Below are 27,701 nucleotides of genomic sequence, written 5' to 3'. Positions count from 1 at the left end.
GTTAGGTGCAGTGTGGGAATGGAAAGGTTTCAGTTTGGATTTCATGATCTTGGGATGTCTGAAATTTTTCTAGGAATACAGCTGTGGTTTTAATTAGTAGAATCCTGGGTAAGCGTGATCCCATGGGATTCCTTCAATTGTGAATGTTCTCTTTGAAGGGTTTCTTTGTGTGCGCGCGGAAGGGAGGGAGCTTCTGTTAGTATTGGATCCTTTCCATAATTGAAAGGATGGGGTGGGTCATTCTGGATGCTATACTATAGCTATGTGAGGTCTTCCTTTTAGATAGTAGAGCTTTTTACTCAAGCTGTGCTGAAAATAGGTTGGTAGCCACTCGTAGACTTGCCATGTAATTCATTTTACTTACAGGAAGGTAGAGAAACTGTCTTTTTTCTGATTCCACAATTCAATCTTCATAATTACAGGAGCACAGCATTTTACAAACAGCTATATTGGTTGTGAATTTTAATATCATACTATCGTGGCATATACGATTGTTGTTGTTAGGCATAGTACTTGTATAGTAAACCCTTATCAGTGAGACAAGGCATTGTTGCTATTATTGTTGCTGCTGTACTACTGTGCTAGGTTGACTCTGTATTTTTTACATAAACAATTTTGTGAGTTTTCGCAGTTGCGAAGAATCAAGAAATCAGATGCAACAATAGCTGGCGAGCTTACTCCCTATAATATCGTTCCTTTGGAAGCACCAGTGCTTTCCAATGCTATTAGCATATTTCCAGAGGTAAGTTAACCTCCCTTTAAGTGGTCCTAATCAACCTAGTCTCTCGATTGGAAATTCTGCCCTTCTTTGGGAAAACAATTGCCGTCATGCACTAGTATGTACATTATCAAACATCTGCCGGCTGGAAGTGGTCCTGCTGTCTTAGCTTAATGGTTTTTGCTAGTCACCATTTCCCCATTTTTCCAATTTGTGTAGGTCAAAGGTGCCATATCAGCTATTCGATATGCTGATCACTTCCCTAGACTTCCTGCTGATTTCGAGATTTCTGGACAGCGGGATGCTGACATTTTTGATCTTTTAGAATATGTGTTTGGGTTTCAGGTATGTACATTTCATATTCAACTATTCACTTAGTTTTTTTTTTTGTGTGGTTAGTTATGGAGTGCAATAAAGTGTTTTCATACCTTCGTTCATAGTCAATTTTCTTTGCATACCGCCATCAGAATTCTGATGAAGAATAAATAAACTTTTCTATTATGCATTCTTGTGCTCACTTTTTCTGTGTAATGTATGTCATACAAGGTGCAATTTTTGTTATCATGCATGCACCCTACTTTGAGTGGATCCAGATATTGATTTTAAGGGATTTCATGGGGCTATAGAAGGGTGGTTCTATATGAATGTGCATAAAGGAGGAGGAAGAGAAAATGAAAGGCCAGTAAATGATTGTAGGAGGATTAAAATTAGTTATGTTGACCTGATAATATCATTTCTTGCGCAAGAAAAGTACCTGTATTGTTTTGTAACGGCTATACTACAATGCTAACAATTGCACCTGGCTCTTCTTTTTGGTGTCGAAATATTCACAATCATATAATCTACTTATGGACATTACACGATATACTTGCTATATAGGACAAGAGGCTGCATGCATTTCGAAGAAGTTTGGAAGATGATATGCAAAACTGTAATCTTTGTGTAGTGGTTCATGTATAGATTTACTATGCTCTGCCTTTAAATAGATGGGTTGTATAAGCAATGCCCGTCAGTCCATATTTTATAGTCTCGTGAGTGAGCACAGATTTTGGTCACTTGCCTCGCAGAATATTTTGCTTGGATTAAGCTCTTACAAGGGATTGCATAATCTTATTTTGAAGCTAGAGTAGATAGTATGGATACAAGCCAGAAAATATAGAAGGGAGGGAACAAGGGGTTGGACTCGCCTTTTACTGGAATAGTTTCTACAGAACTTTTCGTCTCTGAAATGATCACACTTGCAATTTACCTTTTTATATACAAATACTTGTCAGTTGAACATTTCACAAGTCATAGGCAGCTGTTCCTCTATCTAGTATACCTAAAAGGACTGGTGGATCAACCTTTCTGCTGGTGTTATGACTTTTGCTTAAGAGATAGAGCTTTTCTAACTCTTTCAGTGGCCTCACCACAAAATATTTGCCAGCGCTAAATAAAGCTTGTCAATGTAACTTATCGAATAATATGCTTCAGGACTTTTTTAGGTTTTGCACCTTTTTTCACTATACGCTGACAATATCAAGATTTCCTTGCAATGGGTGTGGTAAATCAATTGTCCATCTGCCAATGTCTCCGTGAATTTGGTCGTGTTTTAGTTGAATGTGCGAGGTTTAATAAATATATTGGGAGTGGAAATAATTTGAAAGACATAGGATATTTCAGTTGAGATCAGTTGGGTGCCACGTTCCCAGCCTGCTAGGTAGATTCTTTGTAGTTTCTGAAGTGCGACTTCACTAAAGACATTGCTTTTCCATGTTTTTCTCTTTGCTTGATAACAATGTGTGATGAATTAATTTTTTGTTTTTGTACCGGAATTACAATAGGGCATGGTCACCAATTATTCTTTCCATTTAAATTTATTCATCAAAGAAGTTGATAGGATGACCTAAATTTTTTGTTTTATTTGCAGAAAGACAACATAAGGAACCAGCGTGAGAATATTGTTCTTAGTCTAGCGAATGCACAGACTCGACTCAGCATACCCGTTGGGACTGATCCTGTTGGTACCTTTGCTTTAAGACAAATTTTATATGAAAAAATTTCTATTATTTCTCCCCACAGCAAAGTTGCTCATGTTATTTGCTTCAAAAAGGATCTTCACATGCAGTTATTTGGTGAATTTTTCTACTTGATTGTCATGATATCTAAAGAATGAAGAGGTAGAAGGTGATTATTGCAATGTACTTACTTGCTTAAGGTGCTTTTATGCCAATTATAATAGTGATTTCCAGTAGTTTTTTGTATCTTTTCAATATCCGTTTGGTTTGAAATTTATAGTATGACGATTGTAGTATTCAAATTAAGCTAGGAACATCAATAGCAAATTTTTTGTATTTGATTTGGCCTATCTTATTGTTCTTCTCCCAAGCGTGGCTTTTTTTTAAGTAGTCTACATGCATCTATCAGTTCCATTTCTGGCTGATCCTTTCATGTTGGCTCCTATCACTTGATTCATGGAGAGTTCTGCAGGTGAAATTTTGCTGTATTTCCACCAAAATGTATGCCAAGATGATTTTATTATGAGGATTGTTGAATGTACGATATGACAAATGAGTCCCTCTATGTATAATTACTTAAAATGGGTTTGGAAGTGGATGTGGCTCAAGAATGGATTGGTTCACTTAATCCATAAATTTTCTCAGGGCATCTGAATTTTTTGTTACAAAAGATTCCTTCTTTGAGTCTTGTGGAAAAGGATTAAGTACCTTCCTCTTTTGTGACGTTTCAAAGTGATTCTTGTTATTTGTAGAGGAGCTTGTTGACCAATGAGTCTCCTTCTAGATATTTTTGCTTGCATGGAGTGCATTCTAATCATTTCTTCGACAGCTTAGCAGGGAATAGATCTAAAGAGGTCGGTTACCTGAGATATATTCCTATCGTAGAGCATATTTGTTGGTTTAGAAAAATATTTTGGGTTTTATTTCAGGTTGTAGTTATTTGTTCATTAGCGCCATATTTAAGCCTCAGAGCAAAGATTTTATTGCTGTCCGTATTTTACTGCCTGGATGTATGGCCCCTTGGTGCTTATTTAAATAAAAAACACTTTCCATGGAACATCCAATTATATGATCTTTGTTCTGCATGGGTCAGTGGCTGAACCCTATGTGGTCTATCTGTTGATCCAGAAAATAGATGAGAAAGCAGTCAATGAGGTGTTCTTGAAGGTGTTGGATAACTACATCAAGTGGTGCAGATACTTGAGGATTCGACCTGTTTGGAATAGGTTAGGTTGCTGCTTTTGGAGATTTACTGATAGCCCAATTTCCTGTAATTTCATTTCTGTCTTGATCTAGCTAATGCTTTTATCTTCAGTTTAGAAGCAATTACTAGGGACAGGAAGCTCTTTATGGTTTCATTATACTTTCTCATATGGGGTGAAGCTGCAAATGTGCGGTTCCTTCCTGAATGTGTCTGCTATATATTTCACAATGTAAGTTTTTTCAGTTTGCTGTTCGATTCTTTAAACTTGTCCTTCGGCACTTATTCCTTGCACGTGTAGTTGTAGTGTCTTCAATTTCTCTTGGTTATGGGTGACGGGCTTGGGGAATGGCGAGATTGAATCTAGGTTGGCACTTGAGGAAGGGTTGCTTCTACCAATTCAGCAAACTGATGGTCTCGAGCATTAGACTATTTTGTAGCCACTTGATGCATATTTCCGTTGCCAAAAGATGTCTGAAGTTTGTCTTGACATAGGTTGCAACTTTTCTTATGATGTGAATTTATTGGGGAATAGGACATTTCTTAATTTAATATTTCTAGGAGTTACAAGCCAAGAAAGTAAGTCTAATGTCTACCAATAATCTTACATAGGAGAGTGGCTTCTTCTATATCCCGAAAGTTCAAAGAGATTAACGACCTTATCTTTAGCTTAAAAGCCAGTTTCAGACCAGAATAAAAAAATGAAAAAGATCGAAAAGAGATGAACTTAAAAGTCTAGCTCTTTTTTTTTGTAATGTTTTGTAAAATCACGGGAAGCTGATAATTCCTGTTCCAGTAATTTCACCTCCATTGCTAGTCTTGTTCATTACTCTGACTAACACGTTACAGCTTCCATATGTGTGACCTGTGAACTTCTAACTTTGAAGAAATACCATTTCCCAGTAGCTGGCTTTCCACCTGCATCTTTTCTTTGCTGGTCATGTTCACCTCCAGTTAACAAATAAGACAAATATGAGAACATCTCTGTTCATTGAGTTGTCTAGACCTCTCTAATTCACATTTCATGTAAACCTTCATTCTAATTGTGAGAAGGCAAGTCCATATTTATTGTGATGAAGTCCTGTGAATACCAATGTCATTTTGTTTCCTGAAGAAAACCAGGGTTTGGTCTTTCAAGGTCTTGGAGCATCATCTCTGTAATAAAGAAATCATAAATTCATTTTCCACGCTTGTTAAGATCATTTTCAATGCCCAAACTCCACAAACCGTACTCCCATCTTGAGGCAATATGAACTCTCACGGAGAGTGTCCTGTTCATAAATTTCAAGAATTTACTCTGAGACTGCTAGGGGAGGTTCGAATTTCCCCTAGACCAATTTTTTGGCCCTCTCATGCTGGCCTCAGAATTTTTTTTTTAAGACTTTTGGTCTATTAGTGGAGGTTCACCTTCGAATTTCAATTTTTCTTGAGGTCCATGCTGTCATTTGTCAAATTCCAATTTTCTTTTCTCAATATTTCGAGAGTTTTGGTTCATATGTCAATTTGAATTTGTTCTAGTTGCGAGTTGAGGAATTATTTGTTGGAATGCATGCTACCCAAATAGAACTCTGAATATGCATTGCCCCATGGATGGTAACAAAATCACTTTATCATTACAGATGGCAAAAGAATTAGATGCAATATTGGATCATGGAGAGGCTAACATTGCTGCAAGCTGTAAAACAGAAAGTGGTTCAGCATCATTCCTGAAGCAAATAATTTGCCCTATATATGAGACCTTGTCTGCGGTGGGTACTCCTAGTTATTTTGATGATTCTTTCTGATTTGGAAAGATGCCAATATTGTTTTCTTTTCCTTCGAGTGTCAACATTGTGTTGTTGTTTTTTCTTGTGAATGCTTTTTGAGGTCATGGAGTTTCTATGTATTGTCTCTTTTCAGATCTCTGTTGCTATGAGATTTCACTGGATTACCGTCATTGTGTTTTGTATGTTTATAAGCTTTCGTATTTGACAAAATGTGTGTTAGATAACTTTACTGACATAATTTAAAAAAAAATTCTCAGTATGCCATATCTATTTAATTGCATCTTCGAGTTCTTATGTATGAATATTTTCTTCCGGGTGCTTGTTATTTGCTCTTGCTATTGTGCTAACATACTCTCGAGAGTTCATCAGCTTCTTGATGCGCTCGCATTGCTCTTCCTCAGTCCAGTTTTTTTTTATCTTTCTTTTTTTTTGCTGAAGAAGGGGAAACATGTAAGTCTGTTGGTTGCCATTGAGAGACACTTTTTGCTTAAATTAAATAATGGATTAGACAGAATGAAGTAAATAATTTCTTTAAGCATGTCAATATTGTTTAGTAAAGCGAAGTATTGGAGTCACACTTTTAGCCCGCAAATTTGTATTGTAGTTTTAGTTAACAGATGGTGTCCTGCTTGAGTATTTTCATTTACTTTCTGTATCAAAATTTTCACTTTGGTTTAACGCAGGAAGCTTATCAAAATGATGGTGGTAGGGCTGCACATTCTAAATGGAGAAATTATGATGACTTTAATGAATACTTCTGGTTTGTTCTCCAACCTGATATAAACCTTCTCAAATCGGTAAATTTGTTGTGTGAATTTCTTTGTTTTTTAATTTCTCCCATTTGGATCTGTTGCAGGTCACCTACTTGTTTTGAGTTGAGTTTGCCTTTCAGAAAGGATTCATCTTTTTTCCGGAAGCCTAAAGGGAGGAGAAGGGTTTGTTCTAAATCAGACCCTAGATTTTCAGAATCTCTGCTTTATCTGCTGTGCTAAGCATGGGAACTCTGTTGCATTTTAGAGTATATTGGAATTTGGTGTTATTTTTAATTTTTTTGACATGGATTATATTGGGAACATACCAGAGTGGAGATGTGCGTGCAGTATTTGCAACTTGCTCAGGGACTCCTTATTAAGTGAACATAGGCTTGCAAGTGGAATTATCGTATTTTTCTTTTGAAAGTTAGGCTAATGGCTGGCATTGCTTATTCTCTAATTTTAAAGAGCGATGTTTCGTTGATTATTAGCTTTCTGTAAATATCAAAAGACTGAGAACCTATACTGAGTGTTTGGTCATATCAATGCCTTTGTTTGTTCCGATTTTGCCATGTGGATTTATACTTCTGATTGTTGAGTTTCGAGTCTTTTTTTTTTATAGCATTGTGCTTTATGCTCTGAGTAATGGCGTAAGATGATCCATGGAATGGAGCCATTTAGTGTCAATAAGCTTGTGTCGCTGCGAACAGTTCAATGCTTTTGTGGATTGTACATGAAGGGCTATTGCAAACAAATTTTACAAGTAAAGAATCAATACACAAATACTATATATGAAGCCATTCATTCTTGCTGTTGTACTTTTAGAGTATTCTACTCTTTTTGAAATATTCCATCTTTATTGTTGCACATTTCACTGACTCGCAAGCATGCAAAATTTGCAGACTGGGAAAAGCACATTCGTTGAGCACCGTACTTTTCTTCACTTGTATCGAAGTTTTCATCGTCTTTGGATCTTCTTGGCGTTAATGTTTCAGGTAGTTAGATGATACAAGCTCTCTTTGCTTACTTTATCAGGTTCAATGCTATTCTTTCTACAATTTGATACAAGCTCTCTTTGCTTACTTTTTTTTCAGGCTCTTACAATGATTGCCTTTCATAACGGTGATATTAATTTGCGTACTTTCAAGGCAGTTCTTAGTGTTGGGCCTACATTTGCTATAATGAATTTTGTTGAGAGTGAGTTCCCCTTGGTGTTTCTTTGTTCATGCATCTGCATGTTCGATAATAACCCTTGTGGTCCTTTTTTACCACCCTTTTCAAGAGCTCTCGTTTTGGTTGCTTGCCTGATAGGTTGCTTAGATGTCCTCCTCATGTATGGGGCTTACTCTACGGCAAGAGGAATGGCAATCTCAAGGCTGGTCATTAGGTTCTTCTGGTGTGGCTTGACCTCTGTAGCCGTGACATATCTCTACCTGTAAGTTTGTGGTTTTGGCTTGTGAAAAGTGAAAAGGAAAAGAACAGTCGAGCAATCTTGTGAGTTTTTTTTTTCCTTCTAACTGGACTTAGTGAGTTGTACTTAGTAGTGATTAACTTGCAGGAATGTTGTGGATGAAATGAATAAGAACAACTCTGATTCTACCTATTTTCGGATCTACATACTGGTTGTGGGTGTTTATGCGGCTGTACGCTTGGTCCTAGGGCTGCTGCTGAAACTACCAGCATGTCATTCCCTTTCTCAGATGTCTGATCAACCATTTTTTCAATTTTTTAAGTGGATTTATCAGGTATTCTTTGTGGCTTATTCGGCCAATTTTAGAAATTTTAATTGAATTTTTCTTTTGCAGCTAATTATTTGTATATGACCATCTCCTTCTCATTCTGATCTATACTGTCTCTACCAGGAACGTTATTATGTTGGCCGTGGACTTTATGAAAGCTTGAGCGATTACTGTCGGTAAGCTTCTGTCCTCATGGGCATGAGGACTAATAGTATAGTATCTATGGATGCATGAACCTTGTGTGATCCTCATCGCTTCTGTGCTATTACGGTGTAACGTTGGCTTTAGTTTAACTCTAAGAAGTGAGAGTTGTAGGATTGTTTACTCTTATTTTCCGTTTTATAACAATCTACGGGATGGGCTACCAGACAAGCTTAGCTCTTCTCCTTCTATTGTCTCAATCCAGTTACTAGTCAGCATGAAGTCCAGAATCCTTGGTAAAGTTTATTGATGAATTAAATTATTTATTTATTTATTTTGTGGACGGAATTTGAGAATATCATGTAGCCTTTTGTGAATATTATGTGACAGAATCCTTTCTTACATACCCAGTGATATGCTTTGCTTCATGGAACCATTTCTAATATTTTCTGCTGTATCAATTTGGCCAGAAAAATCTCCCCATGCATGTATAATAAACGATGCAAGTGCTACTTCATTATCTCGGCCTTTTCTTTCTTTAAGTCTTAACTAACGTCAATAAATAACTCCATTCTAGGATGGCCTTCATAATTTTTTAAGGCAATAGATGAAAAAAATATGATCCAAAATTGCTAGGCCAAAGATACAAGAAACACGTAGCAGAGTACTGATTGAATAGAAGGGTGATTAAAAATAAGAGAGAGTTGAAGGAAGAGTTAGACTGCATTTTAGTGTGAATCTTACTTTGAATAGTAATAGTTGGTTTTACACGGTATATTGTCCTTAAAATAGGATTTTTCTATTCCTCTCTCCCCAAGCCTCTGCCCGCTTTATATACCTCATACAACTTCCAGCATATGATTAGTTTCAGCACAAATTATGGCGTGGCGATGGCCCATTGAGTTCCGGCAACAAGCCTCATAACAGGCGATAACGGTTATACTTGTGCTATAAAAAATTTGTAATCATAATACTTGGAATGGGTTTCTCTACTTTTTCATCTACATTTCTCTGGATGGTTATCTGTGGTTAAGGTGTTTGGGTAAGTTGAAGTCCTGTAACTTGATCCAATTAGATATAACGGAATACAAATTGTTTTCTACGTGGGATTTTTCCTTCTATGTTTGCTGATTGTCTAAATATGTGGCTACTTAAGTGGTCTAGCGCTTACATTCTTTGTTCTTAAGTATGCTGACGCGATGTCCCTTATGATTTCTCTATTATTTTGGTTACTTTTAAATTCGTTTGAATGTATTTTCTTTTCTTCCGCTATATGTAATGAATGTCAGCTGTTAGCATAGAGAATCTATATTGACTTTTTTTTGTTTTCTACTGCAGGTATGTTCTATACTGGTTGGTAATTTTCATATGCAAATTTACATTTGCTTACTTCCTCCAGGCAAGTTGGTTTAACTTGCTTAGTTGTAAAAGCTAAAACATGAATGTTTTCTCTGTGCTCGTTTTCAATGTGCGGAATATATGGCTCTTTCTTTTCTAAGCCTGATATCTTCTACGACTGCAGATTAAAACTCTTGTGAAGCCGACCAGGATTATTATTGATCTTCCATCTTTACAATACTCATGGCATGATTTAGTTTCAAAACGTAAGTTTTTATTTAGTATTCAAATTCAAGGATCACAAAGTAAGCTGTTTTTGTGGTTTTAAAATTTTAGGATCGCTCTTTATGTATTTTTCCCATAATGATATATTTAGGTAGGGAAACTAGTACGGATTTTATCTAGGCAAAAAGTTCTCTTTTTCCTGCTAGTTTATTGTTCATGTAGTTAAATTAGTACCAAATTGATTAAAAATGAGTAGGTACTTGGCTCTCACATAGGCTTTCTTTAGAGATTTCTGTGAGGTAGATTGAAATATGGGGTGATCTATTTAGATCATGTGACTCACCAGGTGCAAGATTATGCTGACGTCGAAGTTTGGAATTTAGCTAGGTTACCACTCTAATTTGCATATTTGTTGCTAACTCTAGTGACACCACATGATGGTTACTAGTGAAATATGGACCTTAGCTAGCTTTACACTTTAGTTATTTATTGGTTGTTGGCTCTCTGGACATAATGTGATGGTTGTGCAAATAGATATCTCCTTTTTTGTTTTGTTAAATAATCTTGAAATTCACAATATGATGCTGCCGACCTAGGTTTACCTAGGAGAACTGTTTTAATCTCATGCGGGATAACCATGAGACCTCCAAAGAGCTGGTCATAACTTTTTCATCCACAGAATATGGACCGTCTCTTGTGCCACACCTTGCCTACTCTACTCTAACTTAGGATTGCTTGGCGTGACATGGGCTATTGGCATATGATTGTATTCTCATTCAGGCTGGTCGTGGGACTGCTTCTGCAGATTAAGCTCTATCTCTGAGCCTATACTTCTTGGTGGAGTTGCCAGTCTATGTTTCTCAGTCAAGATATGCTATTTCTATTACTATGGGACTGTTTACATAAGCAATACTGAAAGTAATTCCCACTTTTGTGTCTCATATTGAGGGAGAGCTAGTGGTAATTGTTAGGCAGCTTCATTTCTTTCTGGTTTAATGTCTTTAATATGAGAAGATAAGAGTATTTCGCGGCGGATGGTTTGACTCTAGCACTTCTCTGAGAAAGAGTCGATATCGCTAAGCATGAACTGAATGGACCTTCACAGAATTTTCAAGAAATCGTGATTTTCAGCAATTTTAATGCTATCCTAAGAGAAATGGTTTGACTGACATTAATATTCCAAAATGATTATTTTGTTGGGAAGCGTTTACAATATCATTGCGTAAGTGCTAGCAGCTGAGCATAAAAAGGTCATGGGCAAAATCATAGATAGTTAAACTTATTGAGGGAAGATGTTTATAAGGAGGATGGTTTGATTGAAAATGTGGTTGGTCAATTGTGTTTGATTGAAAATGAGGTTGGTCGGTTCAATGTGGAAGAGTAACAATAAAGGAGTCATTAGTTAAGTCCCTTTTGTTACAGAGTCCCTTGTAAAGTTAACATGGAGAAAGTGTAGGATGATGTTTCTCGACAATGCCCATTGTACATTATAGGGAGAATTGGTTTGTGAAGAGATGGTGGTGCTGGATATGGTTTGTCATGATTAGGAGAAGAATGGCGTGAATCTTTTGGGTTTAACTAGTAAAGTTAGTGATGACACTCCTTGGATGAGGCTTTGTAAAAGGATTGTTAAGCATTGGCATGATTTGATAAGTATTATCAACTGCAAAATTGCCAGAGGAGATTTCATTTCTGGTTGGCTTGGCAGTGCTGTTTGATACCACCTAAAACCGAATTTCCTTAAAGACGTAGACTTGGCAGCACCTCAGCTCCAGTATTTCTGTTTTTACGGCGGAAATACTGTAAAGGTGGATGTTTGAGTAACTTTAATCATTGGGAATGGGATTCTGTTGCTGAATTCCTTAGGAAGAGAATACAAAGCTGAATGAGAAGCGGAAAAATGACAGTTCGCTAGGAATGAAGGCTTTTAAGTCTAATCATACCAGCGCTTAACTTTTGGAATGAGTGAGAATGAAAAAGCGTACTTGCCTTCGATTCAGGTGGAGATCAGGGTGCATAGGAGGGAGGCTTTTATTGCAATACATGGTCTGTTGAAGATTGGTTGGTTTAGGTGAGCGGGTGAAATGGAGAAAATAACCATCTATAACTCCACCCCCTAGGATGCAAAATTCTGGGAATTTGATTTTGGCCTGTGTCAGGATTAGCTAGATAATAGTGAAATTGATCCAGGAGGAGCTGAAGCTGAAGGCTTTGGTAGGGGTTTGTTTATGCAATATAATAAAAAAAAAAGAGAGGAAAACAAGAGGAAGCTATGAAGGTTGATCCGCCTTTAGCTCGTGTGGAGACTGAGAAGTAGAAGAGCATTTAGAGGAGAGATATTTTGTCCACATTAATGGTAAAAGTGCTTGGTATCATGGATATCCTGGGTAGAGCATGGTACATTGTATTTCTCTAATGGTTGGTGTCGTCTTGGTGCCATGTCATCAAATTTTTGTTAGACAATCAAGACGTGTGTGTTTCTATGTGTTTGGAAATGTATCTGCACTGCAGGGAGCAATAATGGTTGAAGCAAATGATCTTTTCACGTGCTTTACTTACCCTTTGCATTGCTGGAAAAGTGAAGTCTCCCATTTGGGAAACATGCGTATCTATTCTTAGTGGATTAGGCTATTATTACTTATTGATTTTTCTGATTGTTGAGCAGATAACAATAATGCCTTGGCCGTAGCCAGCCTTTGGGCTCCTGTTGTAGCTGTAAGTACCCTTTTTCTGGTTTGGTTTTCTTGCCATCCAAATGTGTATAATTGCCTTAATGTCGAAGAAAAAATTTGATCTGTCTGGAATCCTCCTAATTAGTTTATCTCAAGAAGAAAAGCTGCAGTTCGATTTTAAAGACTGGATAGTTAATATATTTGTTTGAATATTACTGTTGATAATAGTTCACTTTATTTTTTGCCAGATTTATCTCATGGACATTCACATCTGGTACACTCTCTTATCTGCAATTGTCGGTGGTGTGATGGGTGCTCGTGCCCGATTAGGCGAGGTACAGTTATTTCTAAAATTTATATTAGACTTGGCTGAGGGTAGCATTGTTTTTTTTTTTTTTTTTTCCTTTTTGGGTCAAAGAGGGTAGCATTGTTTTCTAAGTTGTATATGACATGCTTTCTAGAATGGTTGGATGTTCTTTTCCTCACAAACCTCATGCTGTGCATCAAATATCTTTTTGGCAGATACGCTCCATTGAAATGCTGCATAGGCGTTTTGAGTCCTTCCCTGAAGCTTTTGTTGAGAATCTTGTCTCTTCCGAAACGAAGCGGTGATAATCATTCTCTTTGTGGATTATATATAGCATATCTGGGTTTTTCCTCAGAGTCAAACCATTTTTTTTCCTTGTCGTTTTGTGATCATGCTTGATAACTTATCTTTTATCCTTTTTCTTTCAGGTTGCCCTTTAATCGGCAGTCGCCCCAGGTTAGTGATGTAGTCAATGTTTAATCTTTCATCCTTTTTCTTTAATTGAGTTTATCTTTTCTGTTTATCTTATTTTATGTATGTGTGTGCAGGATGCGCAAGACATGAATAAAGCATATGCGGCCATGTTTTCTCCGTTTTGGAACGAGATTATTAAAAGTTTACGTGAGGAAGACTATATTGGCAATAGGTAAATTTCTGAAAGGATGCTTCTTTCTAGTGAGAAAGTTATACCTGGATTTTGTTTTCTTCTATGTTTCTGCTTCCCCCTTTTCTTTGTATGTTGGTTAATACTTGTTCAATTGGTGTCTTTGCTGCAGGGAGATGGATTTGCTTTCCATTCCTAGCAACACAGGAAGTTTAAGATTAGTTCAATGGCCATTGTTTCTTTTAAGCAGCAAGGTACGTTTCTCAAGTTTACGCTTGCTTCGGAGAATCGCATACTGATATCGAATGGATGATGCTAGTCATGAACTGAACTGTTTTTTCTGTCTGCTCTGATCAGATTTTGTTGGCAATTGATTTGGCACTGGACTGCAGAGACACCCAGGTGGATTTGTGGAATAGGATATGTAGAGATGAATATATGGCTTATGCTGTTCAAGAATGCTATTACAGCACAGAGAAAATATTACTCTCTCTTGTTGATGGAGAGGGTAGACTCTGGTAGGTTTCAAAGTTTAGATCTGTACGCTTATGTTCTAAGTTGATGTAATTATATGGTTCTCTGAAGAAATCTGACAGAGCTGAATGTGTTCGTATAATGATTTAGATATCTTCTCCTGTGTAAACTTGGTCTTGATAGGGTTGAGAGAATTTTTCGTGAGATCAACAACAGCATATTGGAGGGTTCGCTGGTTATTACACTGTCTCTTAAGAAAATTCCATTAGTGGTGTCAAGATTTACTGCATTGACTGGACTACTGGTATGCATTTTGGCATTTTTGATGTTTTTCATGATTATCTTTCTTTAATAACAAATAAGATGCCCATGACACTTGGCCATGTGAACTTTCCCTGAATTATTTATTTATTTGTGGTGCAAATCTTTTTTGCCAGACACGGAATGAAACTCCTGAACTTGCCAGAGGTGCTGCGAAAGCTATATATGAGCTTTATGAGGTTGTTACACATGATTTGCTGTCATCCGACTTGAGGTATTGAGTTAGCTCACATTTTGTTTGGCTCTTTTGATCTAATTTTAATATTTAGGTGAGGTAAAAGATTGTTTTTGAAAATATTTCAGGGAGCAGTTGGATACGTGGAATATATTGGCAAGGGCACGGAATGAGGGTAGACTATTTTCTAGGATTCAGTGGCCCAGGGATCCTGAAATTGTAAGGATCTTTGAACACAAGCAAGTTCAAGATGATGATAGTCTAGTTTTTGAATCATTTGTTTTTCTCGGAACAGAAGGAACAGGCGAAGCGTCTGCACCTCCTCCTCACTGTTAAAGAAACAGCGGCTAATATTCCAAAGAATCTGGAAGCGAGGAGGAGATTAGAATTTTTTACCAACTCGTTATTCATGGATATGCCATCGGCAAAGCCAGTTAGTGAAATGATGCCATTCAGGTTGCTTCCATGTGTTTTCAGGCAGCTTTTTGTTGGTCGGGATTTTCAGGCTGCTTTTGAACCATGAGCTTTCTTACCTTCTTTACCCATTGTTCTCCTTGTTTTGCTTGAAACAGTGTCTTCACACCGTACTACAGTGAGACAGTTCTATATAGTTCCTCTGACCTACAAAAAGAGAATGAGGATGGAATATCCATTCTTTTCTATCTTCAAAAGATATTTCCTGGTAATTGTGATGGCTAGGCTCTTTTTTTCTGAACGAGAGGATTTCCTGTATGAATTCTTTTCCTTTTAAATGGACATTGACTTCATATGTCATCTTCAATGATTGCATGCTTTTCTCTACTTTTAGATGACGGCACAAAAGCCGGAACGCCTTTTGTGCCGTTCAGAAAGTCTGCTCGTGTTAGGAAAGTGCATTTATTAGCTTAATAGTCCCGATTACTATATTTTCTTGTCTTTTCCTTTGATTGCCTTAACTTCATTTTCGCCATTCTGTCTGTGCGATATTTGTATAGTTTGCTTAAATAGTAGTTTGGATTTGATGAATGGAGTTGCCAATTTCTTCATTTGATTTCATGTTCCATCTTTTTGGTAAAACATAATTTGCACTCTTAGCAGCGGGTTTATGAAGGATAATGGCACATTCACTCATCGTTAGTTTCAGCTAATTCTACGAGTTGAGAAGAGTATAGTTGGAATAATGTTCGCATTTCTTCTGTGGGCTAGCCAGAAGCTAGGAAAGCTTTTAAACTTGATTATTTTCTCAAATGTAAAATAGAATCTATTGATTGAAGAAGCTTCTTATGATGTAGGAACTTCTCTCTTTTCCTCAGATTGTCGGGAGTCAATTCCTTTGTATTGGTCTTGATTTAGGTCTGGCAGGAGTAGTTGGGTGCATCGGGTGCTATATATCTCACTGAATTGTAGGGATAATTAATCTGCCGTAATGGCGTGGGGCTCAAATGGTGCATTATCAGGAATGCAGGATGGAAAAACCTGAGAAGTTTGTGTAGGATGTTTGGAGCGGTCATGAGGTTGTTTGATACGCTGAAGCTACAAAATTGTGTGCCTTTTATGTGTTAATTCTATTGCAGATGGTAACATGGTTGAAAGATGATTTTGGGGGTTTCTGCATGGTTTTTGTGCCTTTATTGCATAAGCTTTTTTTCCTGTGCTCGGAGTATCTTAATTGTATATACTTGTTCATACCTGATGTGGCATTTGTATAGTGGAGCGTTGGCGGTTTACTTTTGATATAGAAGCCAATGAGAGAAATATGGCATTTTTTTTATTGCTCTTCCCTTTTCCTGGTTATTTCATGCTCTTAGATTATAAAAGATTTCAAGAACGTGTTGTTCTAAATTGTCTATACACTAGAATTTTCTTTTTTAATGCTTCAGTTTTCAAGATCACAGGTCTAATATGTACTTTCTTTAGATGAATGGGCAAATTTCTTGGAACGGATTAATCGAGGCGAGTCTACTGGAGATGCAGAACTTCAAGATAGTTCAAGTGATTCTTTGGAGCTTCGATTTTGGGCCTCTTATCGCGGACAGACTTTATCGAGAACTGGTTAGAACTTCTCTATCTTGATTCTTTGGATCACATTCATCTCAAAGTGTAAGGCACCATTCAATTGGAAAACTTCTGATTGTTCGGTCATCATGAAACAGTGCGTGGGATGATGTATTATAGAAGGGCTTTAATGCTACAAAGTTTTCTGGAAGGAAGATCTTTGGGAGGTATGACTGATTATTTTGCAGCAAATCTTTTTACTGTTAAGGGTGAAGCATGCCTTTACTTAAATATGATATCATGGCTGTAGTGGTAGACTATTCTCGGGCAAACTCCCCACCAACTCAAGGTTTTGAACTGTCGCATGAGGCGCGGGCACAAGCAGATCTGAAGTTTACTTATGTGGTGTCATGCCAAATTTATGGGCAGCAGAAACAGCGGAAGGCTGCAGAAGCTGCTGATATTTCTCTTTTGTTACAGAGGTAAGCCTTTTAGATTTTATTTTACAACTTTTTGCATGTTTATGGTATGTGTATGGAGTTTCTTCGCCATGACAGATTTGTTAGGATGGCACATGCTAAAGTATCTCATATACTTGTCTACGAGATCTGTTGAGGCATTATATACATGTTTACCTTACATGTAACTTTGTTGGTCAAAGACCTGTCATATGATTATGTTCCACGGAAGGGCTCAGCTTCTCTCTGTCCCCCCTCCCTCCCCCAAAATTATTTTCATTGAACCTTTTTTTGTTGGGCAAGTATGTGATGGAGAAGGTAGGAATATTGCATAAATATGAAGCATAAATATTTATGATTAACCTGCCTTTTCAGTCAATTCTTTAATTAATTTGTCTAATTAGGAATGAGGCGCTCCGTGTTGCCTTCATACATGTGGAGGAAAGTGTCGTAGCTGAAGGAAACGTCGGCTCTAAGGAATATTATTCAAAACTTGTGAAAGCAGATGTAAATGGAAAAGACCAGGTATATGCTAATTCTGTAGCTATTATACATACTACGTCCTCGGCAGAGTGAGGTAATTGTCTTGTCAATTGTCACCAAGTGCTGCCCTTCACTTCTCTTCCATACATAACATTTCCTTCCTTTTTTTCACTTCAAATCGAATTCGAAAAGAAATGAACCCCCAGATGAAGAGAAAATCTCCCGTTGTGGTGGATTCACAATCCACTGCCTTGATCCACATGGCTACCTCCGCCCTTACTCCCTTGGGATTGGTTACTAAAAATGAACTTTGGGGTATTATAAGGGAAAAGGTTAAAGAGTGCCCCCGAGGAATTTTAAGTGATAAATCAAAGAAACATTACAGTTTCCAAAGCTGACTTTTCTCTTGTAATGTGTAATCAATGTATAGAAGACTAGATTTTAAAGTATGCTTAACTAGTGCCCTGTGGACAACACTACCTTATTATAAATATGACGAGATATGGCATTGCCAAATGCGATCTTAGAAAATGGAACCTGGGTGGTTACTATTTGTTGCTAGTGAATTTTTGTAAGGAAAGAATCTAATTAGTTGGGGAATGAAGAACCTTATGATATCATCTGATTGAAGATTTTTTTATGTCGTCGGTTGTAGGGGTGATCGGTTCCCGGACCGGTCCAGTTCCAAGGTGGAATCGGGAACTGGGTCCCCCGGTCCGGTTCAGGTTTGGTCCAATGGAACTGGTCACTTATGGTTTTGTTCACATTTTACTAATTTTTGTCAATGAAGTTCACTTAGGGTTTAGTTCACATTTTATTAATTTTTGTCAATGAATTTATGTCAATGAAGTTCACTTAGGGTTTAGTTTGTAACTAGGAACCGGACCCCCTGGACACCGGTTCCACTTTTAGGAATTGGGAACCGGACCGATACTCCCGGGAACTGGACTAAACCGGCCGGTTCAGTCTGGTCCGGGCGGTTCCCGGTTTGGGTGGTCCGTTTTGCACACCCCTAGTCGGTTGTATTTCCTAATGGATTCTATCCATAAAACAGCTGGTGGCTCCTTTTTTCCCCCAAGCAACTTTTGGTTATCTGCTGCATTCTTTCTTTTGCAGGAAATATATTCCATTAAGCTTCCTGGAGATCCAAAGCTTGGAGAAGGAAAACCTGAAAACCAAAACCATGCTATTGTTTTCACTCGCGGTGATGCTATTCAGACTATTGACATGAATCAGGTGGACAGTTTCTTGTTTAGGCGAACACTTCCATATGCTTTTTTAAGCTATACAATCTATTCTAGCGTAGATGTTCAGAGAAAGAAAGTCCTGACATATGTTTTGCAGCTGCTTCGATTTGGTAATGAGTACATTTGTAATTTTAAAAAAGCTTAAGAATAATGCTAGAGATATACCACATCACTTAATATGCTAATTTTGCATACCACATAGTTCGCTCTGCCCAAAGCTTAATTGGATCAACTATCTCATAAATAAAAGAATCTGGCTTATGCTGAATGATATTGAATGCTGGGAAATGTCAATTGAAACATCCAATGATTCTAGCCTGCACGATCCTCTTCTCTTATGAGATCGCTGTTTGTTCTTTTCATAAATTATCCTTGTCATGGAAAGAACTGTTTTGAGTATCTGCTTGATGAGAAGGCAGGTAGTAGCGCGCGCACACACACACACTCTCTTTCTCCACAAATCATCCTTGAGCATTTCCTTGTAAAGTAACGGGGATAGTTTTCCTTTTTTTGGCTTTAGCCTGTTAATGATACAATGTTTAAGTGTAAATCATAGGTTACCTTCTATGGGTAGTTAAAACTTCACATACAGAGTTGATGATGAACAACGATCTTTATGGGCATTTTGGTATTTTGGCAAATCTAAAGTGTGGAATGCTACAAATTTCCTCTTCTAATCTACGGCATGGCCATCAATATTAATAATTGTGCTTCTAGAAGCCTTATATCGGGACTTGAAAGGGTTGTGAGACAATAAGTGGATAATTTTTCTGTGATGGTCTTTTCCACCGCAGTTGGGATTTAAGAATATTTGGCTTAAAATGCCAGTTAAAATTATTATATTCATTTTAATGCTTACTGTGCATTAAACCTTTTAAAAAATAGTGAACATTCAATAATTACGGAAAATTCTGAATTTTTTCTGAGTTGTTTTTGTTGGACAAATAGGCTGAGGGTAGGTCCATGCTCCTTGAGAAACATTGTCCTCTTCTATCCAGTTAAGATGGGAATTGAATTGGGAAACGAAATACATAATTATATCACTAAAGAAATTTGGAAAAAGTGACACTTAGAGATGCTACTCAACATTGCAGCATCAGAGAATGAACTAATGGAGGAATTCAAAGTTGAAATGTATGAGTTGATTCTTCTCATTCATGGTCAGCAGAACAAGAGATCTCTTGATGAAGCTTATTTGGTTCAAAATTCCTCTTTTAACTCAATTACAAAGTATATCCAAATTCTTCCATTTAAAAAAAATGTGCCTCTTGGATGGAATATCTTTGCTACACAAATGGAAAATCGCAAGAAGAATTATAGGATGTTGATGTGTACACTTAGTAAATGTTTTGGAGCATGTGTCTCTGGTTTGACATGGTGTAGGAAAAAGTGAGGTAATGATAAATGTTCAATCTTTGGCGTGTTGGTATCTTTTGAAGGAATGTTGCATGTTAGAAGAATAAAATGTGCTTTGATGTAAGTCCATGCATTACCGATTGTATATTTCTTTAGCAAATAATTCTAAGTAGATTTAAGAGTACTTCATTTGCAGTCATTTCTAGTTTGTGCTATGCATATTACGTTGCTTGCTTCTTAATTTACTTTTCAAAGGGTATAGGTTTTCATTCTCTGTTTGGCTTTGGATAGATATTGATGTTAGAAATAGTTGTCTATGAAACACATGGCAAAATGTGATAATCTTCTCCTGCTTCTTGTAGGACAATTACCTTGAGGAGGCAATGAAAATGAGGAATCTTCTTGAGGAATTTCGAGGAAATCATGGCCTAAGACCTCCAACCATTCTTGGTGTTAGAGAGCATGTTTTTACAGGAAGGTTGGGCATCAATGTTATGTGCTAACGTTATTCCTTTCTTTTTAATGATAGTACTCTGTTATATTTGAACAACTCTTTCCTGCAGTGTCTCATCTTTGGCAATGTTCATGTCCAACCAAGAGACTAGTTTTGTGACTCTCGGTCAACGGGTGTTAGCTTATCCATTGAAGTAAGTGGTCCGCAACTTATTATTGAACCAGTTCTTAATACTGAGTCTGAGTTTTGTGTCAGACATGACCCCTACCTGAGAAAGCACAAGCGCATGCAGACACCTTGTCGCACCGTTCAAATAGCCAACATCTAAATATAGACATAATGGCTTATTTGGTCAACCTCATCAGAATCAGACTATATAGATTCTAATGATCGCCCCTTTGTCGTAACCTTGCAGGGTCCGTATGCACTATGGACATCCAGATGTATTTGACCGTATCTTTCACATAACTCGAGGAGGTATTAGTAAGGCATCACGTGTCATAAATATCAGTGAAGATATATATGCAGGTAAATATGTATTGAAATTGTTTCTTGTAACTACCAGTTTATTTCTGTTTAGTGGTAAGTGGCCTTCGACTGTGGGTGCTTACTGGCTGACCAAATAAGTAAAGCTAATTCAACTCTCTCTTGTTTAGAAACAAACCTCAATTTAAGACTTTGACTCGTTATGTTATTAAATTGATGGTAAATATTGTAACCAAACTTTGGCTGAACCTTAATGGTCTCTCTCTCTCTCTCTCTCGATAATTCTGGTCTTTATCAATTAGTTGAGAGATTTCCACTCTAGTTAGAACAAAGGTTCTGCAATGACAGCAAAATTTTTGCCTCGGCACTTGGGAGATACTTGCATTTCTTTTTAACACACATAAATATAACCTCAAGATTCCTCCTTCCATCTTTTGGATTATTTCGGAAGAGTGAAATAGAGAAACTTATATTGTTACTCTAATATATGATATGCCCTTCACCTCTTCCTGATGGGCGTGATTTGTATGATCTTCACTCTTTCTTTTGATTTTGTAGACCTGTTTTCTTTTTCCTAATTATGTTGGGTGAATATGCAAAAATTAACCTCCAGATATTACCTTAGATGTCAAGACTTCATTGACCTGCATCTCGAGAAGCTAAGATCTTTTTAAAATCTATGCTAGTGTAGTACCCTGAGAGTTCTTACACTGTGCGAGGAGGGATTGCAAGTATGTGAGGGACAAAGAAGGTGCAAGACAATCTTCAATATCTACTTCATGTTGAAAAAAACAGGATGTTGCTTCCCAAGTACTCTGAATGTTTTCAGACTAATTTTTTCTGAGTGTAGATAATTTTCAGATATGTTTGTATGAAAGTATATTCTTCAACTCTCTGGATGAACACGACTTACTTCCAAATGAGTCTCATCTTGGTATAATGAAATACTGCAGGGTTCAATTCCACATTGAGGCTGGGCAATATCACACACCATGAGTACATTCAGGTTTTTATATAGGAACAATCACTTCTTAGAAGATTGTGAATTTTTGGGAGTAACCTTTTTGCTTATGTCTTGTGTAGGTAGGAAAGGGCAGGGATGTTGGCTTAAATCAGATTGCCCTGTTTGAAGGAAAAGTTGCTGGTGGCAATGGAGAACAAGTTCTTAGCAGAGATGTGTACCGCCTTGGACAACTTTTTGACTTCTTTAGAATGCTTTCGTTCTTCTTCACCACTGTTGGTTATTATGTTTGCACAATGGTATGATTTATCTATTCATTAAATTCTCTTAACAGTAACTGTACAATAGTATTATTTTCTGATGTGGTGTAAAACTTTGTTTCAATACAGATGACGGTCCTTACAATATATATTTTCTTATATGGGAGGGTTTACCTGGTAAGATGGCTATCGTCAATCTTTCTTTCACATTGAATCATCATGTGTTCCATTTAATTGTGAAGGTTGGAGTGTCTTGTACTTTATTAAGAGTTTCTGGTAAGTCACTCTATAGGGTGCTGCTTTATGCAAGTCCTAGTGCACAGCAATGTGAACAGAGAAGTTCCGATTTTGGAGAATCATCTAAACTGTTCATGAAACTTGTCATATCTTAATATTTCTGGAACATTTAGTCACGGTACTTACAGAGGATCGTTTTGTATTTCCTTCTTTGCTTGTTCTTTCAAATCTGTGGTCGGCCTGAGTAACCAGTGAGCATAAATGGAATTTGGAAGGGCAGTATAGGTAAAACGTACATGTAGGTATACTTCTGTGTGTCAAATTCTCCCAATGGTGTTTCAGTGCAGTGTCTTTCATAATGCTGGTTACTTGATGCTTTTTGTTTTTGGCTATCTACTTCTCAAATAGCATGTGAATGAAATGTCTATTTAACTGTTTACTTATTGTTTCTTTTTCGTTGCGTGACTTGTTTCAGGCATTCTCTGGACTTGATGAAGGGATCTCACTGGAAGCCAAAATATTGGGAAATACAGCGTTAAATGCAGTTCTGAATGCACAGTTCTTGGTTCAAATTGGAGTTTTTACTGCAGTGCCCATGATTATGGGCTTTATCCTTGAGCTGGGATTACTGAAGGTTAGTCAGTACATTCCCCTTATCTTTCTCGCATTGTTTTTGTCTGCCTCATCGAACTTTTTTTTCATGTTTAATGAGAGTAGATCAACTTGCCATTTTTACTGCATTGCAATTTTGAAGTGGATGTGTGACTCTCTCTCTCTCTCTCTGTATCTGCGTGTGTGCGTGCGTGCATGCATGAGAGAGAGAGAGAGAGAGAGAGATTGTCATACTGAGTAGCAGACAGGATCCTAAGCCATACTGGTAACAGTTATTTGTCATGCTAGTCAACAAGATGACATATCCGACCAAAAAAAAAAAACAAGATCTGACATATCATGTTGTCTATGTCATATGCCATATTCGACCGAAAAAAAAAAACAAGATATGACATACAATTCCTGTTTTTTTGTTTATCTGCAGGCTGTTTTCAGTTTTATCACGATGCAACTCCAGCTCTGTTCGGTATTCTTCACCTTCTCATTGGGAACCAAAACTCATTATTTTGGACGAACTATTCTTCATGGAGGTGCAAAGGTAGGAGCCTATGTCCAAGTTGAAGCTGCATAGTTCTCGTAGGGCTGATCTCTGAACTCATTTTGCTCTTGTGCTTTAAGATTGATTAGCTTTATTTCTTTGATTTGGATCAACAGTACAGAGCAACTGGGAGAGGTTTTGTTGTACGTCACATCAAGTTTGCTGAAAATTATAGGCTGTACTCAAGAAGTCACTTCGTTAAAGCGTGAGTTTATTTTGCGTTGGAAGAATTGTTTAGTTTAGCGCTTTCCCCTTTCTGTTCATCTTCCCCTGTGCAGATTTTCTAGGTTGTGCATTTTCTTGCCCGGGTTTCTGTTCTATATTGCATTATATGTAAGCAGTTCAAATTCTCAAATCAATGCTAACGTGATTTTTTATTTGTTTTGAGTACAGGCTTGAAGTGGCTCTACTACTAATAGTGTATATAGCATATGGGTATACAGAAGGAGGCGCTGTTTCTTTTGTTTTACTAACTCTTAGCAGTTGGTTCCTTGTCATCTCATGGCTCTTTGCTCCTTACATCTTTAATCCCTCAGGTTTTGAGTGGCAAAAGTAAGTCCTTCTGTACCATTGACCTCTTTAGTTCAAATTTCAATGATTTTGTATCAACCTACCTGTGACTTCGAGTCTTTTCTTGACGTTAATCTGTTGGATGGATGACAAGACGCTGTATTTTCTTCAAATACTTATAATATCTTTTGATGAGCAGGACTGTGGAGGACTTTGATGATTGGACCAACTGGCTTCTATATAAAGGTGGGGTAGGGGTGAAGGGAGAAAATAGCTGGGAATTTTGGTGGGAAGAAGAACAGGCATGTACTATTTGCTTTCCGGTTGCCATTTCTCCTTGCAGACAAAGGAAAATTTGTTTCACAGTAATAGGGTTGGAATAAATACTGTTGGTTAATGGCTTCAAACTTGCTGTCTTGTTTCCCTTTATCTACCTGCTGCCCCTCCTTTACTTCATCCTCTTCTTTTGCTTTTCTGAATTTGGCAATGGTAATCTGAGAGACAAACGCTGGATTTATGATTTTCTTTATTTTTCCTGAATTCTTATGGAACTTTTACATGATTTACAGATATGAATATACTGTCCATATCTCTTGTGAATGTCCCTTTTTTCCTTTATGCATGGTCTCCTAATTCATCTCTTCTCTATTATTTTGTAACGCTCCCTGGTTTTGCAGGCGCATATCCATACATTGAGAGGTCGTATATTGGAAACGATATTAAGCATAAGGTTCTTTTTGTTCCAATATGGAATTGTATACAAACTAAATCTCACTGGGAAGAGCATATCTCTTGCGGTAAACTTCTTGGACTCTTGTCTCATGACAAATTGCTATTCTCTTTGTTAATTTCACCTTAATTTTTATCGAAGTGCTAGTCTCACTTTGAGAGACAATTCTTGTCAAAAAGCCGCACTTAGGTTTGAATAAAGGCTGTATTAGTTTGTTTAACATATCCTTTGGGCATTGAAGTTTTGCCAGGATCTTAGGCAATAAATTCTAGTATTTGAAGTGGCCTTGTTTCAGACCTTATTCGTAACATGTCTTCTACATTCATGGTTTAATGAATTCAGCATTGACACTGCAATGGATTTCAGACCATTACAGCTAGTCCTTGTGTAATGCACTATAAAAACCAGAGAGAGATGACATCCAATCCTGGTGGCATAAAAATGGATTAGGTGTGCTGTGCTTGATGGATTTTCGACTTGTTATATGATTGTTATTTCTAAATAGTTTGATTGGTCAACAGACTGGCCCACTACATATATATCATGCATATTCCTTAATGCACATCCTCTTGTGTGACTCGGACTATACACATGAAGCGCCAGATGTGGATGTAACCATACACAGGAGCATAACAACTAGAATAATAGGCAAGATAATAATTAGAGAAAGTTTTAAACTCATCATGTTGACTCAGATGCAATGTTAGATTCATATACTGCAACGGGGCATACTGTGGTTGACGTAGTGGAAATGATTGACACTATCTATCCACATTACAAATGAATTGTTTAAGAAGCTCCTGAAGTTGCTTAGACATTTAAACTTTCAGGTTTCTACTATCAAACTGTGAATCTTATGCTAGTTATGCACTGAGAAGAAGCAGCATACAAAAAAGGAAAATTCTCACATATATCTACTGGTTCCAATCAAAATATATCCTCGCATGTGTCTCTACTGGTTCCAATCACATATATCCACATTACAAATGAAATGTTTAAATAGCTCCTGAAGTTGCTTAGACAGGTAAACTTTCAGGTTTCTACTATCAAACTCTCTGAATCTTGTACTAGTTATGCACTGAGAAGAAGCAGCATACGAAAAAGGAAAATTCTCAAATATATCTCTACTGGTTCTAATCAAAATTTTGTTTTACATTGTAAATACGATGATTCGATTTAGATTGAGAATTTAATTGATTTCACAATGTCCATGGAGAAACATGCCTTAGCGTGGCTGTCTACTTTATGTCATAGCAGTTGCTTTTGATCACAGATTTACGGCTTCTCCTGGGCAGTATTGGCTGGCATTGTCATGATATTCAAGGTGTGGATTCATGTTTCTGTTTGCATTTTCCCTGCTATGGTTGGCTTTTGTCGGAAATTTTAACTGGTGCTATTTGTGGTTTCTTGTTGCTGTGCAGATTTATACTTTTAGCCCAAAAAAATCTACCAACTTCCTACTTTTTGCACGATTTATTCAAGGAGTCACATCATTGGGACTTATCGCAGCTGTCTGCCTTGTTGTTCGATTTACTAATCTGTCAATACCTGACCTGTTCGCAAGTGTTCTTGCATTTATTCCTACCGGCTGGGGCATACTTTGTGTAAGTACTTAAGATTAAAAACCAAACTTTTATGTGTTGTTGTAAATTCTTGTTTCTAAAGGTGGCACTGCTTGACATTTTTAACCTCCTTTGTGTTTGAACTGAAACAGCTGGCAATTACATGGAAGAAGGTAGTTTGGAGACTAGGATTATGGGACTCAGTAAGGGAGTATGCCAGAATGTATGATGCCGGGATGGGTATGCTCATCTTTGCTCCAATAGCTATTTTGTCGTGGTTCCCTTTTGTCACCACTTTTCAATCTCGTCTTCTCTTCAACCAAGCATTTAGTCGTGGCCTTGAGATCTCTCTGATCCTTGCTGGTAATAAAGCCAATGTTGAAGTCTAAACTTTGTAGTCGCCAAGGTATGCTGCTTCTGTTGTACGATAGAGCCTCGTAAGTCAGATAGAGTCCCTAGTTGTCCTTTACTTTTCTCCCTTTTTCTTTTGCTTCTGTGGTTATTCAGAGTAAATATGTCTGTACATGCTCATACTGGAGAGAGAAATGTATATGTGAGGAATATTGTCGTGGTTGTCTCAATCTTTGAAGTACCCAGGACTTATATTTTGTGAAGTCTGATGTTGTCCTGGCTCTCTCAGTCGCAAGTTTGCGGTAGAACAGTCGGTTCTCCTTTCGCCACGCTGATGAGGATATTGGTTAGGAGCCTCTGTGAATCTGAAATGTTTGGGTAGATGGTTCCTGTCTGATTAATTGCATTCCCATCGGTATTTTCTGAATTTGCGAGCCATGTACTTAAAAATATCAATGTATACTTGGTGAAGAGGAGCGGTAATTTAAAATGGAAATTCCACATTCTGCTGTATACCGTGCTCTGCAGCTGCAGCTGCATCGTTGATTGCTTCCAGAAAAGCCTTTCGAGATAATTTTGCCCTACAGGATGGGGCTTTTATATCATCCCGAGAGTTCGAATAGAATTACCATGCCGGGTCCAAAGATCATGGCGGCGCGATTCCCTAATATATACTAAATAATCAGCTTGCTGCGGACGGGGAAGAGAGTGGATTTTTGAGCTGCGAATTTGGGCTCTACGCCATATTTGATTTGAGTTCTTGAGTGCATGATGATGTCTTGACCGTTGGCTCTGGTTGACGATTTTTGGACTGCAGCGTCCCCTTCTGAACTCGTGCTTGTAAACAATTTCTCATCTGATTATTGGGTTTCATCTGTTTCGCGAAACATGAATGTATTAGATTAACATTTTTTAAAATATTATTTCAAGCGATCATTTAAAAAAAATATTATCTAAAGCATTCATTTTTTGCGAAATAGATAAAACTTAATATTATTATCGATAATAATTTATGTCTAAATAATTTCATGAGGATAAAATTAATTTTCGTT

General features: G+C 37.3%; 1 protein-coding gene across 1 annotated transcript in view; it reads left to right on the top strand.

The window, feature by feature from the left end:
* The window catches only part of LOC115678874 (callose synthase 10), a 29,119-nt gene extending 2,043 nt beyond the window's left edge, over positions 1 to 27,076 (top strand). Inside the window, exons 5-51 of the mRNA XM_056318962.1 lie at positions 632 to 742; positions 938 to 1,063; positions 2,628 to 2,717; positions 3,844 to 3,941; positions 4,031 to 4,148; positions 5,536 to 5,664; positions 6,366 to 6,442; positions 6,539 to 6,617; positions 7,337 to 7,429; positions 7,529 to 7,631; positions 7,746 to 7,869; positions 7,993 to 8,179; positions 8,297 to 8,349; positions 9,653 to 9,713; positions 9,837 to 9,918; positions 12,543 to 12,592; positions 12,798 to 12,884; positions 13,072 to 13,157; positions 13,285 to 13,312; positions 13,405 to 13,502; positions 13,633 to 13,714; positions 13,818 to 13,978; positions 14,118 to 14,238; positions 14,372 to 14,469; positions 14,559 to 14,649; positions 14,726 to 14,886; positions 15,003 to 15,112; positions 16,327 to 16,461; positions 16,563 to 16,631; positions 16,721 to 16,886; positions 17,267 to 17,387; positions 18,462 to 18,581; positions 20,311 to 20,426; positions 20,512 to 20,595; positions 20,818 to 20,930; positions 21,842 to 21,894; positions 21,972 to 22,148; positions 22,239 to 22,286; positions 22,822 to 22,980; positions 23,383 to 23,496; positions 23,613 to 23,701; positions 23,890 to 24,048; positions 24,206 to 24,308; positions 24,684 to 24,803; positions 26,010 to 26,060; positions 26,158 to 26,340; positions 26,451 to 27,076. Coding sequence (XP_056174937.1) covers positions 632 to 742; positions 938 to 1,063; positions 2,628 to 2,717; positions 3,844 to 3,941; positions 4,031 to 4,148; positions 5,536 to 5,664; positions 6,366 to 6,442; positions 6,539 to 6,617; positions 7,337 to 7,429; positions 7,529 to 7,631; positions 7,746 to 7,869; positions 7,993 to 8,179; positions 8,297 to 8,349; positions 9,653 to 9,713; positions 9,837 to 9,918; positions 12,543 to 12,592; positions 12,798 to 12,884; positions 13,072 to 13,157; positions 13,285 to 13,312; positions 13,405 to 13,502; positions 13,633 to 13,714; positions 13,818 to 13,978; positions 14,118 to 14,238; positions 14,372 to 14,469; positions 14,559 to 14,649; positions 14,726 to 14,886; positions 15,003 to 15,112; positions 16,327 to 16,461; positions 16,563 to 16,631; positions 16,721 to 16,886; positions 17,267 to 17,387; positions 18,462 to 18,581; positions 20,311 to 20,426; positions 20,512 to 20,595; positions 20,818 to 20,930; positions 21,842 to 21,894; positions 21,972 to 22,148; positions 22,239 to 22,286; positions 22,822 to 22,980; positions 23,383 to 23,496; positions 23,613 to 23,701; positions 23,890 to 24,048; positions 24,206 to 24,308; positions 24,684 to 24,803; positions 26,010 to 26,060; positions 26,158 to 26,340; positions 26,451 to 26,687 — 5,121 coding nt within the window. The 3' untranslated portion in view covers positions 26,688 to 27,076. The remainder of the gene's footprint in view (positions 1 to 631; positions 743 to 937; positions 1,064 to 2,627; positions 2,718 to 3,843; positions 3,942 to 4,030; positions 4,149 to 5,535; positions 5,665 to 6,365; positions 6,443 to 6,538; positions 6,618 to 7,336; positions 7,430 to 7,528; positions 7,632 to 7,745; positions 7,870 to 7,992; positions 8,180 to 8,296; positions 8,350 to 9,652; positions 9,714 to 9,836; positions 9,919 to 12,542; positions 12,593 to 12,797; positions 12,885 to 13,071; positions 13,158 to 13,284; positions 13,313 to 13,404; positions 13,503 to 13,632; positions 13,715 to 13,817; positions 13,979 to 14,117; positions 14,239 to 14,371; positions 14,470 to 14,558; positions 14,650 to 14,725; positions 14,887 to 15,002; positions 15,113 to 16,326; positions 16,462 to 16,562; positions 16,632 to 16,720; positions 16,887 to 17,266; positions 17,388 to 18,461; positions 18,582 to 20,310; positions 20,427 to 20,511; positions 20,596 to 20,817; positions 20,931 to 21,841; positions 21,895 to 21,971; positions 22,149 to 22,238; positions 22,287 to 22,821; positions 22,981 to 23,382; positions 23,497 to 23,612; positions 23,702 to 23,889; positions 24,049 to 24,205; positions 24,309 to 24,683; positions 24,804 to 26,009; positions 26,061 to 26,157; positions 26,341 to 26,450) is intronic.
* The last annotated feature ends 625 nt before the right edge of the window (positions 27,077 to 27,701 follow it).

This window comes from Syzygium oleosum, unplaced genomic scaffold, assembly GCF_021117445.2.
Source record: "Syzygium oleosum isolate NSW1041296 unplaced genomic scaffold, Sole_v2.1 Sole_v2.17, whole genome shotgun sequence".
In the NCBI taxonomy this organism is placed as follows: Eukaryota; Viridiplantae; Streptophyta; class Magnoliopsida; order Myrtales; family Myrtaceae; genus Syzygium; species Syzygium oleosum.
This window is presented reverse-complemented; position numbering and strand designations above follow the sequence as displayed.